This window comes from Myotis nattereri (assembly GCF_964212035.1).
Source record: "Myotis nattereri genome assembly, chromosome: 14".
Classification (NCBI taxonomy): Eukaryota; Metazoa; Chordata; class Mammalia; order Chiroptera; family Vespertilionidae; genus Myotis; species Myotis nattereri.
Window position 1 is genome coordinate 13,712,298 of NC_138089.1, and position 17,520 is coordinate 13,729,817.

General features: G+C 52.4%; 1 protein-coding gene across 1 annotated transcript in view; it reads right to left on the reverse strand.

The window, feature by feature from the left end:
* Positions 1 to 17,520, reverse strand: part of PTPRG (protein tyrosine phosphatase receptor type G) — a 266,165-nt gene that overhangs the window by 79,152 nt on the left and 169,493 nt on the right. The window contains exons 7-10 of the mRNA XM_081106576.1: positions 11,673 to 11,857; positions 8,427 to 8,535; positions 2,705 to 2,754; positions 239 to 1,013 (exon numbers count right to left, since the gene is read on the reverse strand). Coding sequence (XP_080962702.1) covers positions 239 to 1,013; positions 2,705 to 2,754; positions 8,427 to 8,535; positions 11,673 to 11,857 — 1,119 coding nt within the window. The remainder of the gene's footprint in view (positions 1 to 238; positions 1,014 to 2,704; positions 2,755 to 8,426; positions 8,536 to 11,672; positions 11,858 to 17,520) is intronic.

Genomic DNA, 17,520 nt, shown 5'->3' on the forward strand with positions numbered 1-17,520 from the left:
AACAGTAAAGAAGCAGGTTACTCTTACTGGAATAAAACACAGACACACACAGACACACAGACACACAGACACACAGACACACACACACACACACACACACACACACACACACGTCTTCTGTCCCTGGCACAGGCATTCCGGGAGCACTGGCACGTTCTGGATCGGCACACCTAACCCAATTATTTTTAAAGGGCAAGGCTCCTCACAGAGCACGGAGCCGGATGAGGATGCCACCTACCTGGGTTGACAGTGATGAACTTGCTGTCCTCGGAAAAGCGGTCCCCTCGGGACATGGGCTTTCTAGATGGCAGTGCGGGACTCTTGTGATCACTCCCTTCGTAGGGCTCCTCTGTGACTGTGGGGGGCACTTGGGTGGAGGTGACCGACTCGGAGCCCAGGCGGGCACCCCTCGTGTCATCGGGCTGGTCCGTGGGGACGGCAGTGTGGTCGCGCTGGGGCCCCGGTATAGTCTGATGCCCCCCGTCCTGGGCAGTTCTACCGGAAGACGAGGGCACGGGGGTGGGCTCGGCCTGGCTCGGGCCCTGGGCGGCGTGGGTCTCCCCGCTCTTCTCCTTCTTCTCGGAGTCCTTCTCCCCCTCCTCCTCGTGCTCCCGCTCCCCGTCCTCACTCTCACTCTTCTCATCCTTTGCCCCTTCCTCGGTGCCCTCGCCGTCCCTGCTCGGTGCGGCGTCGCCGTCCGGGGCCGGAGAAGCCACGGCCTCGGTGGTGGCCAGGACCGGCCTGCCCGCCTGCTTGCTGGCCGCCGCGGCCGTGGGGAGGCGCGTGGGCCACACGGTGCTGGGGAAGGAGGAGATGCCGCCGCCGCCGAAGCCCAGGCCGGCCAGGAGCGTGCTGGTCACCACCGAGGCCACCGTCGCCTGGCTGCCGCTGGAGGACGGGCCCATCCCGGTCGCCATGGAAACGAATGAGAAGGGGATGCCGGAGGATGTCCAGGTCGAAGACCCCGAGCTGATGGGGGCCATGTCGGCCGAAGAGGCAGGAGACGCCGTGGGCTTGAAAGGGCCACCAGGGGTGGGGGGAGGAACAAAGAAGAGAGAGCAGAGAAGCGTCGGTCATTAGGCTGGGAGGGAGGTCCTGGCTACGACCCGCAGAGGGTTTTGCGGGTTTTTGTTTTACTTCCCGAAGCTCGGCGCCAAAGCTGACTCAGGTGACCACGGACGGCCACCTCCGCTCTAATGGTTTACAGTCCCTTCGCACATAGAGCAAGCCCCGCTTTCACTGCGATTGCTCAGGAGGAGCTAAGTGGCCCAAAAGTGAGTAGCATTAAATTAGGCCGAAAGACAAATATCAAACGAGTGGTCAGTTGGCAACACCAGCTGGTCAGCTGCTCTTGGGTGGCCCTGGACGCAGCTGGAGGCCTCGCTTTCTTATGTCTCTGGCGCTTGTGGACAAGATCCTGCTCTTGGGTCCAGAAGGCCCTCCTGGACTGGGTCCCGCCATCTGACAGGGAGGAAGTAGAGGGACAGGGGAGTGTCCCATCCACGCCTGCGGGGCGGGCCACCCTGCAGGCTCTGGGACCTGTTCACAGCCCGCACCCCACGTCCTGCACCCTTCAGAGTCTCTGGGTTTATCCAGGGCAAAACCTTTGCCCACGGACATGACAGCGATCACTGCTCCACTTAACAGCTGCCAGCAACGTGCCGGGCTTCCCACACCATCCGGGATGGTCATCACCCATTTTACAGAGGAGGAAACTGAGGCACAGAGATGTCAAGGGCAGCTTGTGGCCAAACCGCAGCTCACTCTCCCCACCGGGCTAACCTGGTACTGAAAGATGGGGCTGCGCTAAGGGTGGGACTGCACCAGGGCGGGAGCTGGGGAAATGGCCAGGGCCGCGGAGTTTTGAGCTTAATGTTGGTTCTGACAGCCAGAAATCCGTTCAAAACAATATGCCAGGACACCTTAGATTTTATCGTTTTATCGCGAGGTTTTAATTAGAAAACTCTGTAGTTCAAAGAGGATCGAGTTAGCAAATGTAGAGTTCTTAAGTTGGTTAATGAAAGCCCGATGCCACACACGATGGGGCACTCAATCAACGAAGTCAGGCAGCCCCGGCTGAGCGAAGACCCCTCACGCTCTCCGGGTGATGCTGGGCACATCACCACAACCCAGGGAGCCTCGGTTTCCTGAACCATAAAAGGGGAATAACAGTAACACCAGTCTTGTGGGAGGCTGTGAGGAGTAAATAAAATAATAAAATAACCTGTGCTTGAAACCCAGGAAATGCTGAGTGTTAGGCTATTGTTGTTATCATCAACCATGTGATCACTGTTATGATTATTAGTTGCACTGGAAATGGGAAAACTTAAAATATTGATTGAGGCTACAGAAATTTGAAAATCCACATAGCTTTGGGCAAATGACAACCTCTGGGAATTTCAGCGTATGTCCAACCAAGGGCTTGGAGCTGGCTGACCTGTGCAATCCTACATCCTATGATCCTACAGATAATAAAGAATTAAAAACCGGAGAATTTTTCACCTTGACAAAAATTATACCATATAACGCTACTGCTTTAACTCTGCTGCACAGCTTGTTTTCCTAATGGATTGAATTATACATAGTGTTTCTGTATCTTCACTTTTTCCCATGAAGCAGTTTCACAACATCATACTGCCACCTCGTGGTGACAGTTTCAACTGCATGCAAGTTAACAACCAGGACAAAACAATTAACTACTTACCACTCCTGTTTTCACAATCCTGGTCCCTTGGAATATTCGAGTGGTATTAGCTGAGAAACAAAGAAATTACATTGTAAACCATGAATTTTGTTGTTTTTGTTCCAACAAAACCTTACAGACATAATTGTGAATTACATACAATTTGCATGGAATGAAATATCATTCCTTTTTAGATTTTCTCCCAGCCACTTAAGAACAACAAACGCTTCTCAGACTGTGAGTCATTAAAAAACACGCAGAGGGCTGCATATGCACGCAATGGGCCATAATTTGCTGAATCTTGTCTTAAGCTGTTAGTTTAAAATTTTTAAGAATTGTTACTGATTTCTGACTTACTGAGGGAAAGCTTACATAGAGTAAAATGTACAAGTCTTAAGTGTATAGTCCAATTAATGTTTACCCCTGTAAACACCTGTGTGACTACACCCACACTGAGTACAGGCATGCTCCCGCACCCCAGCTGCTCTGCTTGTGCCCCACCCACCCCCTTTCCCCAACACACCCACATTCTGACCTCGGTCAGAATTCTAGTTTTGAACTTCATATAAGTGGAATCATATTATTTCCTTGTTCCTCTCTATTTGCTTTTTGTTGATAATTTCTTACATGATCCTTTCAGTGATTACAATATACATCCTAAATTTATGATAGTTTACCTTAAATTAGCACTTTTAATACCTCCTAAGAATGGGAGAAATATACAATTTTTAAATTCCATTGGCCTACCTCACTTTTTGTGCATCGTCATATACTTTATTTCCACATAAGTTGTAAAACCCATCGTTGCTTTAAGTGGTCAAATTCTTTTATGCTAACCACGCATTACTCTCCCTGGTGTTCGTTCCTTCATGAAGTTCTGTTCACCCATGTGTGATTATTGCACTTAGCACAGTGTCCTCACGGTGCCTCCCAGTGTCAGAACCTCATCCCTTTTTAAGGCTGAACAACACTGCATGGTACGTGCACCACATTTTATTTACTAATTCATTACTGGTGGGTGTTTGGGCTATTTCTACCTTTCCGCTATCGTGAAGAATGCTAAACAATATAACTTTTTTAAAAAGGACATACCAAACTGTGTCTTTGTCTTTATCTAAAAAACCAATAGGGCTACATATACTAAAAGTATGCTTCCTATACCACACATGGCCCTGAGAAATTAGCAAAAAACACGCTAAATGCCACAATAAAAAACATTTGAGCCTGCTGTTATTTTTATCTAAACCAGAGGTGGCAGGTGACCAACATAACTTGTTTGGCCTGCAAGCTATTTAAAAAAAAAATAACTTTGTTGCCATTGTATACAGTAAGTTTGTAAGCACTGAACTGCTTTCATCTGAAAAAAACCTCCTAAATTCTGGCCTATTTATCCTGAAAAATCACAATATTTGTCCAAACTGAGCTCGCCTTCCTGCACGGCAACATTCAACCAGAGCTAAGTGTCCGTCCCCTCTGCTCAGGTGTCCGTCACCCTGCTCAGTGGCACAGGACCTCCTCTCCCACCCACGGCCCTCCCTCCTCTGTCCATGTTCCCTGCCTGGCCCCGGGCACCCGAGTTTGCAACCCCTGACCTCACCATGCATTCGTTTTGCAAAGCGGAAAGTGAAAGGTGCAAAGGGACAAATGGAGAACAGACTGGAGACGTCACCACCACCAGGTCACAGGAGGCAGCCCAGGAAGCAACGGGCTCCGGCCAGGACTCAGCAGGCCTCCCACCTTCCTTTGTGCTGCGCCATCGGTGGTGCTGCACGGAGGCCTCAGACAGGTCTGCACGTGCACCTCCCTTTGTTAAGACGGAACAAAAGTTCCCAGGAGACCTGCTTCGCCTGCCCTTCCCAAAGGCTCTGATTAAGGCCGACCAACTCCACAGCCACTCCACCCGCAGGCCCGCTTCTCATTAATCCTGAACAATTTCCGGTGGGGACGGCTCTGGCCGTGGGGACCAGGACACTCCTACAGCCCCTTTCCCTTCACCTGGTCCACAGGCCTAAGGGGACTCAGGGGCGGGGACAATGACAGGGCACTGCCCCTAAGCTCTCCTGAGACGCATCCCTTCCTTCCCGGTGCACACAGCAGCAGACCTCAGCTGCATGGCAGGACCTAGGACTCTGTCTCGGACTGAAAGTGGAGATTTTTGTGCCACCGTGTATTTTACTTTTTAATTTAAAACTAGAGGCTCGGTGCACAGAATTCATGCACTGGGGGGAAGGGGGGGGGTGGTTCCCCTCAACCTGGCCTGTGCCCTCTCGCAGTCCAGGAGCCCTCAGGGGATGTCTGATTGACGGTTTAGTCCTGCGCCCACCACCGCCACTGCGCTCGCCACCCATGAGCCCGGCTTCAGGGAGTGCACTGACCACCAGGGGGCAGCTCCTGCATTGAGTGTCTGCCCCTTGGTGGTCAGTGTGTGTCATAGCAACCAATCGTTCTGCCGTCAGGCCAAAACTGGCTCTCTGACATCCCCCGAGGGGTCCCAGATTGTGAGAGGGCGCAGGCCAGGCCGAGGGACCCCACTAGTGCACGATTGGGGTTGGGGAGGGACATTGGAGGTTGGCCAGCCAGGGAGGGGCTGCGGGAGGGCTCTAGGGTGTGTCCAGCCCGTCTTGCTCAGTCCTGATAGGTCGGACCCCAGCAGCAAGCTAACCTACTGGTTGGAGTGTCTGCCCCCTGGTGGTCAGTACATGTCATAGCGAACAGTTGAGCGGCTTTAGCATATCATTAGCTAAATGATTGGTTGAACGGCCAACTGGACGACAGGACACTTAGCATCTTAGGCTTTTATTAAATAGGATCATCTTAAGAGAGAATCCATCAGCTTTGCAGCAGGCTGCCTACACAGGCCTGTGGCTCACACAGAATCTCAGGAATCCCTATTTTCCGTGACTGTGGAGAGTTACAGAGAGGCTCTGAACAATAACTCAGGACGTTACGTGTTTGTTGGAGACTGGGGCACGTGGCTGATGCTTACTCTTTGGGGACGGTCCATTGCTGTGCAGAAATGATCAGCTCTGGAAAAAGGAATCCAGACCTGGAGTAGCAGCCAACTGATTTTTCACAGGTTGCTCACCGGCCCCAGCACCATTTCCCTTCTGAACAATAAATACCACCCGTGTTACACCTGCCATGAGGTTAGATGACACAACTTATGGGCAAACGCTCTGTAACTAGGACTCACCCTGTATTATTACTATTACATTGGTCACAGTAAGGTAAATGTAACACATTTAGAACATAAATATTGGCATATTTACTATGATAAGGAAAACATTCCATGTGGCTTCCTCATATTAACAAAATATATTTTTAACAACCCACAGGTGAAGTTTACCCAAAGAAGGCACCCATAAATTCTCTAAGCCTTTTCCTTTCCCTGTTCGAGCTGAAGTCCTGCGAGTTAGTGTTGTCCACTGGCCTCTACTGCTCATAGCTCTCCTCGGCTCAGCCGGCTGGTTCCACTAAGACTTCGATTTCATGAACTTTCCTTTGGATGCTGCGGGGTACATGCTGAAGCCGCTGTGGGAGGAGCGAAGGGTCCGTGCCCCTCGTCCCCCTGTGGGGACAAACAGCACAGACAGGGAGCGAGCTCACGTCCACTGCTGAACAGAGGAGCCTACGGACACTGGAGACGGCAGCCATTTCAACAAGCCCTGCGATCAGACGTTTTAAATACTCCACGCTTAGAGCTTGTAGCTGACAAGGCCTTTTTGAATTATATTACATTAAAAACATTTCATTTTTCAAAGTCCACCCAGAAGCCAGCAAGCTCATGGGGCCTGTTAGTCAGGAAAGGCAGTTCTGTGGATCCCAGCTCCCGGTCGGAGCCCACGGAGACCACATCTGGATGCATGCAATCCGGTCACGTGTGTGTCCAAGGTTCCCGCCCCGCCTGCAGCGGGCGCCCTCTCCGGCCTGTTCTCTCTCTCCCGGGGCCGGCACAGGCCTGGCTGTGGCCTGAGCTCCCTCCTCAGCACAGGCAAGGGGCCAACATGTTCAGAGCCCAGGTGGGCACACAAGCATGAGTTCTTTGTGAAAAAATACAGCATGCTAACTTCAATTAGTTTAAACGAAAGGATGAGATAATGCGAACATTAAATGCAAAGAACATTTAAAGACTAAATGCAAAATGGTAGGGCTGGAAGGGATCCATGGAGGGCATCTAGGCTGGAGGGCTGCTTACCCGGGCTTTAGCATTCAGTACTTTTAAAATCAAACCTAACAGTAAGGGGATATTTATAGTTGGTACCAGAGACACTGTGCGAACTACTTAACAGGCATCAGCCCATGGCATTCCGTAAGGATGCTGTGAGGTCAGTACCATTAACACAACCACATGTCGGACTGTGAAACTGAAGCTTAGAAAAGCTAATAAACATGCTCAGGTTTGCAGAAATACAAAGTGCAGCCGGGACTCAAACTTGGGGCCTCCCTCCAGGACCCCAGTTCTCAATGGGGACTTCTGTCTTCAGTGTGCCTGCCAGTCACCCAGACGTCTGGTTAGGACTCAGACCACCCCCACTGCCCCCAGAAATGCTGAGGGGGCTGATCTGGGAGGGTCCCGATCTGGGAGGGTCCCGGATGGGCCTTTCTCACAGGCTTCAGCCAACGCTGCTGCCGGTCCTACAGGCTTTCCAGGGCCCTGAAAATGCTCAGTTTTGGCATTTTCCAGGGAAACGCCTTCACCAGATACAGGACTCAAAAAGGTGAAGGACCACTGGCCTGGTAGGAGGTTTCCCTGAAACTGAGGACCCGAGAGGAGGACCTCACAGGGAGGGCCTGGGTCTGGCCGAGCAAGGCCCACGCCTAAGCCCACGTCGCAAACCCGTTCCGCAGCCACGGCCCACAGGCTGGCAGCCGGTTTTGTAAACAAAGTTTTATTGGAACTAGGACTGGAATGGGGTTGGGGCAGTGATCGTCCACCTTTTTCATCTCCTGGCACAGACAAACTAACTGCTAAAATTCTGCAGCCCACCAAAAAATGTATTTTTACCAACCTGACAAAGAAATAGGTATAATTTTGGTTCATTCATACAGGACGGCCATGGCTGTGTTGGCTCTTTTCATCTTTTTATTTGACAAACTAAGGGAAAGGAAGTCAGTGCCCCTGACTAATTCGTCAGGCATTGCATGTTTTAAAATTTCTCCTAGCACACGGGTTGAAAATAACTGGGTTAGAGCGAGTAAGTCAGAGTGAATTCCTGTCTTTATTTAAAATTCTGATATGATGTTCATGAATTGTTTTAATTGACTTTGCTTTTAAAAAAATATTCCATTAAAATATCATGTGTCTTAATTACCGCGTTTTTTGCAGCCCTTTAAATTTTGCACCTAGATGAATGCCTCCCTTGCCTCAGCCTAGCCCTGGCCCTAGAACTTTCTGCCAGTCCCCCAAATGCACAGGAACAAATACCTATTTCTCAAGATGCTCAAAGGTCCTGCAAGCAGGGCCCGAGTGTGGCTCGCCAGCTGGAAGGTGAGCGGTGTGTGTCTGGGCTCTGGTTCTAGGGTCACGCTAGATCCAAGAGGGGTTCTGTGGTCTGACACAGCCAGATGCACAGGATAGTACAAATCACCACTTCCCTCTTCTTCCCTCTCCGGGCCTATGAAACTCTAAAAGGCGGGATTTAAAGCCCCACAGATTCCTAGGCCAGGCTTGTGTGCGTCTGCCCAAGCCCCCGGGCAGGAAAAACCAAGCACCAGGGGCGGGGCGCAGGGCACCCGGCCTTACCTTGAAAGAGCATCGTCTGGCTGAAGTCGCTGCGCATGTCGTTCCGGCACACGGCCTGGACGCGGAACAGGTAAAGGCTGTCAGGTGAGACGTGGCTAATGGTGGCTTTCTGTAGGTGAAGAAAGAAGAGCAGTGAGCAGGTGTGGAGGCCAGCACACGCCCACCTTCTAAGCCAGTGATGGGGAACCTTTTGAGCTCGGCGTGTCTGCATTTTGAAAAACCCTAACTTAACTCTGGTGCCGTGTCACATATAGAAATTTTTTGATATCTGCAACCATAGTAAAACAAAGACTTACATTGTTGACATTTATTTTATATATTTAAATGCCATTTAACAAAGAAAAATCAACCAAAAAAATGAGTTCGCGTGTCACCTAGAAATGATGGCATGTCATAGGTTCGCCATCACTGTTCTAGGCCAAACCTAAAGTAATGTTAAGAACCACGTTCAGGTTTGTGTTGCCACGGCAACACCTGCTGGACACGATGCTCCCATGGACCAAAGGCTCCCTCTTGAAGGGAAGAGTGGTCAGAGAGAACCTGGCCTGGGAATCTGCTTCCAACACTGAAATGTGCAGGATAAGACGGAACCAAATCAGTCTGGACTCCCCGATGCTTAACTGAGGCTCGGACTGTGTCTTAGGCCCCCTTTATACTCATGAGTCTTGGACTCCTTCCATCACTAATATCCCTTATAGACTGCCATTATTTACCCGAGACGGCCTCTCAAATCACCAAGTGGACTGCTTTCCAGAGCCAGACAGAGTCTAAACATCTGCAACAAGATGTCTGCATGTCTGTCTTTGCAGTGTTACGGTCTTGTCATACATTCTCCATGGGTAATACGGGGCAAGATGCTAGGAAGGACACCTGGCTAAGGGTCAGGAAAGGTGAGATGCAGCCTTTTCACCCACTCACAGGCTGATCCTGGGCCAGGGGCTCAGTCTTTGGCCTCTGCTGCCCTCCCGTGTAAAATAGGAGAGAAACATCGACCTCACAGGGTCCTTGTGAAAGCAAGGTGACACAGGCCAGGGAAACCTGTTCATACATAGCCCACACCACACCACTGAAAGAATGGCCCTGGTCTAACACAGGGCTGGCCAGCTCGAGCTCACAGGCCAAATCTGGCCCCCTGTCTGTTTTTGTCAATAAAGTTTTATTGGCACACAGCCACGCCCATTCCTTTACATTCCTATACCTACGGTGGTATCTATAATGGCAGGGTTGAGTTGTTGCCACAACAACCTTATGCCCCATAAACCCTAAAATCTTTACAACCTGGCTCTTTCTAGAAAATGTTTGCCAATCCCTAGTCATTAGACACCTGTCAAACCCAGGTCCCCATTCTTCAGAGCTTTATTCCCAGGGCCTTTAAAAAATGAGAAAAGAGAAAGTACCTGAAAAACAGACAGCGCTTGCTTTGTGAAGAAACTAACAAAAAAAGCAACTGAGTCCGAAGACTTCCCTAATGGGTGAATGTCTTGCCACTGAAATGTGGGTTCTGGGTTCTGGGTTCTGGGTTCTTGGAGCTTAACCGCTGGGCGGTTTCCCGGTGCAGCCACCGAAACCTCTGACCGGCGTTAAGTGGTCCCGTGGCCACACCTGCTGCTGCGGCCTAGCCCCCGGCTGCTGTGAGGGCAGCAGGTGACGTCCCCTCAGTGAACGGTAAGCCTCATGCATCTCTTTCGGAGAAGGTTAACGGGAGGAGTATGGGGAAGAGGCACGCGACCTGGAAAAGGCCGCCCTGACCTTACATATTCCTCTGAGGCTTCCAGGCCACAGCAACCATCAGATGGAGAATAGTTTTGTTGCTGCTAAGTCAGCACACTTGGCTTCCCGAGGAATTAAGAAAATTAATCTTGTGTGTCCCAAAAGAAACTAGCCACCCCTAGAAATTCTCAGGAAAAAAAAAGACCTTGCCATTAGAGCATATTTTTCAATGCATCGCTCTCTTTCTCTAAACCCAATTCACGCCTCTTCCTCCAAACCTCTGACCCCGTCTCCTGTTCAGGACAAAGTCCCCGCTCCACCGACACAGGGATTTACTGGATTCACGCCAAGCCAGTATCTATTCATCTTCGCGTGTTTAATTATTTTTCACTTAGAACAAGACCCGCCTAAGCGCCTACGCGGCTTCTGCTGATTAATGCAGCCATCTTTACTTCAGAGGGAAAACCCCTCCTGGGTTCCCAGCGGCGACAAGAGGAAGGTCAAAACACATCACAACCTCGGGGAACTTCCGGCAGGTTCCTCTCTGATTTCAAGGGGACCCAGATCACTATGTCTAGTGGGGAAATTGAAAATATAAGTGAAAATGAAGAAAAAGAATCTTCATCTAAAGGAACACGCCAAGTTTTATTCTGTCACTGATTGAATGGGCCCCGGGGACTCTGTGCCGGGAGGGAAAGTGGGAATGATCATTAAGAATCCCACTCTGTGCGACTGCATTCGCCTCGTGCACACACAGGTACGGGTTTCATTATTCCAAAGCCCTCCTTTGATTAACAATGAAAGCAGAGGCGCTCCAACCCGACTGTGTCACGCTGAGTTTCTCTGCAGAGACGGGAAGACTAGCGCTGGCTGGAGGCTTTGCTTTCCCAGGGGAGGAAGAGCGGCTACAAACACCTGCTCGGAAGGGCTTGCTGGGGGGTTGGCCACTAAACATTTCTGCACATTTTATGGAGAGTGGAACCGCACAGGAGCTCACGGTGAGGTCCGATGCCAGAGTGTCTGAGAGGCTGAGAACAGTGGCTAAGCATTCCATGGTCCCAGGGATCCCCCAGGCAGGAAGGTGAGGGGATCCGATGGGGAAGGGAGTGCGGGCAGTGGGCAGCTGCATGGTGGCGGTGACATGGGAAAGAGCAAGAGGAGGAATCGCTGCAGCAATACCAGCGGGTCCTTACACACTGCTTCCCGGGCCAGAGTCTGTTGCACGTGCACACAGCATCTCACATCCACAATAACCCTGTCGGATGGAAAGGCCTTAACAGAGCTTTCTGTGTCTATAGAATGAAAGACAGGAGTTTGTTTAAAGGGCCCAATTATAAAAAAAGGAACTAGCTTTCCCGGGTGGCGTTGGGGGGTGAGGGTGAGGGCGGATGGGGTCCAGGCAGGCTCGGCCACGGGCCACACCGGGAGCTATTGCCCTGTGGCAGCGTGAGGCCGGGGCCTGCCTGCAGGGCCTGGCAGGGATGCGGCGGGAGTCCCTCTCCTCACTGCAAGGGCAGCAGGCACCCCGACTTTTACCAGGTCTTTGTCGCTGTCCTTCGTGAAGGTCTTCTCCTTCTCGTCCTCGTTCTTGGTCCAGCTGTAGGAGACCATGTAGTTCATGATGGGCGGGTGGTAGACGGTCTCGGGCCGGCTCCAGGACACCTGCAGCGCCGTCTGGTTCAGGGGCTGCACCTTCATGTGGATGGGCGGCGAGCTGCAGACTGAAGGCAGACGCAGACTCAGTGGGCTCCGGGCCACCACACCCCGCAATGGCCCGCCCTGTGTCCCCAGAGCCCAGCCCGGAAACCTGACAGAGCAACACACAACACCCACTCCCGTCACCTGAACCTGCCCTCAACATTTTGCCACATCTCTCCTCCCTCCCTCTTTCTTTCTTTCTTTTTTAAAAATTATTATTATTATTTTAAAATCTTCACCTGAGGATATTTTGCCATTGATGTTTTGTAGAGAGAGAGTAGAAGAGAGAGGGAAAGACAGAAACATTGATGTGAGAGAAACACATTGATTGGTTGCCTCCTGCATGAGCCCTGACCAGGGTCTGGACTAGGGAGGAGCCTGCAACAAAGATACGTGACCTTGACTGGACTTGAACCCAGGACGCTTCAGTCTGCAGGCCGACGCTCTATCCACTGAGCCAAACCAGCTAGGGCTCCCTCCCTCTTTCAACACACACAATCACACAATCACACACACACTCACACAATCACACACACACAATCACACACACACAATCACACACACACAATCACAATCACACACACACACAATCACACACACACACAATCACACACACAATCACAATCACACACACACGCACACACACACAGTCACACATACAACTGTTTTCCTGCGAAGGCATCATAAGCGAGTTTCAGATTCCCTGACACTTCACTCCTTCATAGCCCACCCTGCCTCTCCTAAGACTAAGGACATTCCCCATCTGATTGCAAGAGACCGAATGTTTCGTGCCCCCAAATTCATGTTGAAACCTAATCCCAAATGTGGTGGCACTGGGAGGTGGGGCTTTGTAAAGCAATTAGGTCATGAGGGTGGAGCCCTCATGGGTGGGATTAGTGTCCTTATGAAGAGGTCCCAGCGAGCTCCCTGCCCTCCTCGGGGAGGACATAGTGAGGACGCAGCACTATGCACCAGGAGGTGGGCTCTCACCGGACAGGGCACCTGCGGGGCCTGATCTTGGACTTCCCAGCCTCCAGGAGCCTGAGAAACAAATTTCTATTGTTTGTAAGCCACCCAGCCCATAGGAGTTTGTTACAGCAACCTGAGCGAAGACAAAACCCTAGAACCATGACCATGCCTAAGAACATAAACAGCAATTCAACAGTACTATCTGATGCACAGCCCATGTTCAAACTTCCCCCATCGGCTCCAAAAGATTGTTTATGGCCATGTCCCCCTTACCAGAGTTGCATTTCATTATACAAGGCTTTAGTCTCTTTTTAAAAATTTATTTATTTACTGTTTTATCCTCATCTGAGGACATTTTCATTGACTTTTTAGAGAGAGAGGAAGGGGGAGAAAGAGAGAGAGAGAGAGAGAGAGAGAGAGAGAGAGAGAGAGAAACATCTATGTGAGAGAGAAACATTGATAGGTTGCCTGGACTGAACCTACAACCTAGGTATATTCTCTGACCAGGAGTCAAACCCGCAAGCTTCCGGTGTACGGGACGATGCTCTGACCCACTGAGCCACCGGCCAGGGCAGCTTTAGCCTCTTTTAATCTAGCAGAGTCACCTGATCTTTTCCCTTGATGACTTTTTTGTAGAAACCAGGCCATTGGCCCTGTGGGGTACCCCAACCAACTAAAATTGTAGATCAAACACCACTGTAAGCAGATCAGAGGAAATAAATTTAAAATGAGACATTAAATAAGTTTAAAGCAAAGGCGCGCGCGCGCGCGCGCGCGCGCGCACACACACACACACACACACACACACACACACACACAGGCTGGCCCAGCAGGGCCTCATGGAATAATTCCCTGACATGGGCATAGGGAAAGCCAGGCTCACCCTCCTTCCTCTTCCTTGTGGGGCAGGTTTGAAGGGACACGGGTTCTATATCCACCTACCAAAGGGCTGAGCTATCAAGTCAGCCTTTAATAGCGACGTTTTAGTTCCAAGTGTGCACTTTCCCAGCCCCTGGGGTTCCTGCCACCACTGGGCACGGAGTCGGGGCTGGGTCTCTCAACCTTGGGACTATTGATATTTGGGCCAGATACTGTTTGCTCTTGGGGGGCTGACACTGTAGGGTGTTTAGCAGCATCCTTGGCCTCCACTCATTAGATGCCTTTAGCACCCCCTCCCCAATTATAACAATCAATAATGCCCCCGGTAATGCCAAATGGCCCCGGGACAGGGGGTGGGCAATTACCCCCGGCTGAGAACCAGCAGTCTAAATGGGGAGATGGGGGTTCCCCAAAGGATCCCACCCGTGGAGCTGATATTCCTGCCTGGATGGGAGGAGAGGCACTCAGTACTGTCCAAGCCCAGCATGGGGGCCTGGACCCAGCTATGGGCCTGGGGAAGACTGCGGAGGGTACCCTGGGAGCTGAGTCAGGGGGAGAGAGGAGGGCAGGCCCAGGGACCACGGGAGGGAGGGGCCTGGGGGCTGAGGGAAGCCAGGCCTGGGCCAAGGCTCAGAGAAAGAGGCGGGAGGAAACCGGGCAGCTCAGTGGGAGCCGCAGAGGCCCAGCTAAAACGGCCGGTCCTCATCCCAAGAGCACCCAGAAGCCCCGGGAAAGACGTGAACAGAGAAGGGCACAGGCGGGTTTGCACTTTGCAGAGATCCCTCGAGCTTCAGCTGAGCCGGAACCTGGGGGACTGGAGTGAGGAGGGAGCCGGGGAGCAGGTGCTGCCGGCTGCTCGCTGCTGGAGACCGGGGGGGGGGGGGGGGGGGGGGGGGGGGGGGGGGGACACACGAAGAACTGCGGTTCAAGAGCGAACGGTTAGAGTGAGGACGGCACTGGGGCGGGAGGGGTGGTGAGGGGAGGAGGTAAGCCAGGGGACATGACGTGGCTGTGGTGTCTCCCAGGAGCCCACCATAGCCAGCTTCCCCAAGAACCCCGAGCCCCAGGCCGCCCCAGGGAGCAGGGCGGCGTCCCCGCCGGGGGCACCGGGCCTGCTGTGAGGAGCTGGCCGCTGGAGAAAAGAGGACATCGGTTCTGACAGGGAGGCATCCGCTCGCTCTTCAACTGCCAAATCACGCTGCAGCCGAGAGCTCTGCTTTGTGGCTGCGACAGGAGGAAGGATAAATTAATGAGGCATCCCCACTGCCCCAGAGAACCCTGGGGGCATCGCGCCGCCTGCCACACAAATGCCACCAGAGCAGGGACATCAAACAAAGAGTGTGAGCGAGGGCTCCACAGGGACGAGGCTGAGTGGCAGCGCGGACACTAGGGGGCACTCACATACCGTTCAAGTACCCCAACCTTCAAGTTTCTCAGGAAGGCAGAGCCGGGGAAAGTCAGGAAAAGACCTGCACATGCCAATAATGAACCAAGATTGATAGACTGGGAGCTCCGGTTCTTTGCAGTGACGACCATGTCAGACTCCCTGACTTCTGCATCTTCTCTCAGCTCCTGCCACAGTCCCATTCACCCCCTTATGCTGACCGGCAGTGGGCCGCATGGGATGCACGTAGCTCTCATGGTTACATCATCACCACATAAATAATTCTGTCACCCACACGCAGATGCAACCTCTGTTATGTATTCTTTAAAATTAAAATAGCTGGGTTCTCTTTGCTGATTAAGATGATTCATGTTAATGTTTTTAAAAAGAAACCCAAGTAGTACAAAAAAAGTAAGAGGAAAGTTTTGTTTTTTTTGTTTTTTAAAATCTCCCCAAATTCCAGCGCCCAGAGATGAGTATCCTTAGCTAGCTGGGGAGTCGGTGCCCAGGTATCTCTTCCTACCCGCGGAAAAGCAGACACACGATCTGATGTAAAGGGGGATGATACATTACAGCATCGCAGCTGGGGTTTTACTGCTGCTGTGGGCTCTGCTCAGTAAGTCATGCAGATGCCTCCTGGTCGGCGAATGGAGCCTGGTATCCCTGCTTGGAATGAAGAGACAGAACCCCACCGCCTCAATGTACCAGAAAGTACTGCACTGAGTCCACGACGGAGGCACGTCTGTTCTCCCTCTGACGGGACCACCCACCAGGGCAGGACTTCCGTTCCCCATTGGCCTCCAGGCCACTTCTGAGCTGCGGGGCCGGTGGTCTGCAGGTCGGGAGTGGCATCCAGATGTATGGGGCGGGCAGGTGGAACAGACATATCCCTTCTGCTGTCTGTCTCCCTCCACCACCTCGCTGAGGGGGAGGAGCCCTGTGGCCAGACCCGGAGGGGGCATTTGCAGAGCACCTGGAGGACTCAGAGCAGGACTGGCCAAGTTGTTCTGCCAAGAGCCGGCAGTAAATATTTTTGTTTTGCGGGCCATACAGTCTCCGTACATCACAAATACACAACTGTGCCTTCGAAGCACAGACAGCCCAGGCGGCATGCATGGGGACGAGTGTGGCTGTGCGCCAATCAAACTTCTCTCATGGACGCTGCATGTCAATTTCACATCCTGGTCACGTGTGAGTAAGTCTTCCACTGCCTGTGATTTTTCAACCGTTTAAAACATAAAAACCATTCCCAGCTTATGGCCGTACAAACGGTGGTGGTGCGTGAGTCTGGGTTTGCTGATCCCAGGCCTCGAAGGTACAGGAAGGCCACACCTTTGCTGACACGTGTGTCCTCAGCACTGACCTCTGTCCCCGGCACACCTGGCAGCCTCTCTAAACACACCCCCCTGCGAGGTGCTCCCCTCCTCGGGCTGCTTCCATTCCCACTGGTGTCTGCCTGCTTCCCACAGCCCTCGGACGATGCCCACGCCAGCCCTGAGAAGTTCTGCCTTCAATCTGAACCACCTTTGACTCTGATCCTAGAGACTTTCCTGGATAGTGAAGAGGCTTCTAGCAGAGCCCAGGGTCCTCTGGCTCTAAAGCAACGTCCAGGGTATTTTCTCAGTGGCTCCACAAGTGCACGGGAGGTGCCCCACCCCACCCCACCTCATCCCACCCCACCCCTCTACATTTGGGGTGTTAGATACACCACTGTGATCCGTGGTGTGAAGTTGGTGTAATTTCCAAGTGCCTTAAACTACTGAGCTGAAGGTCCTCCCAGGCACCCTGCCTCCTCCTTTTCTCTCCGGAGGCAACAGGCCAATTATTGGTCAGGTGTCCGAGAGGTAGATAGCACAGCTCAAACACAGCCGCGTGGTGCCACTATTCCACCACGCTTGTCAGCAGAATGAAACTGGGGGTGGGGTGGGGTGCGAGATCATACACCCCAAGGGTGTTGTCCGGCCAGCCTGGCCTGAGCCAGGGGAGGGGAGCGGGCAGGGAGAGAGCTGGCACTGTCCCTTCTCAGGCAGAGGGGACCGTTCCAATGGAACAGCACCTCAGCCCCCCTTCCCTCCCCCGCTCAAATGCCTGTGTTTCCTTTCTCGCCCCAGCTCAGCTCGAAACCTTGAATATGGAGTCGGTTAGGGGAAACTTCCAAAGAAATGGCCTCGGGGAAGGACTTCCCTTTTGAAGGGCTGTATCAAAGAGGGCTCCGTGAACACGAAATCCCCCCAGCCGACCAGGCAGAACTGCAAACCTGGAACCTGGTCCCCTCCCTCCCCTCCTGCCCAAGGTCTCCCGAGAGGGAGTATGCAGGGCCAGGTGCCAGAACCAGAGGGAGGGGATCGCAGTGGGACCCGCTCCAGCATCCGGGGGAGTTACAGCTCCCAACAGGATCTGGCTGGAGCTGCCAGCTGCCTAGGACACCGGTGGGCCGGCCGGGGGTTCCTCTCA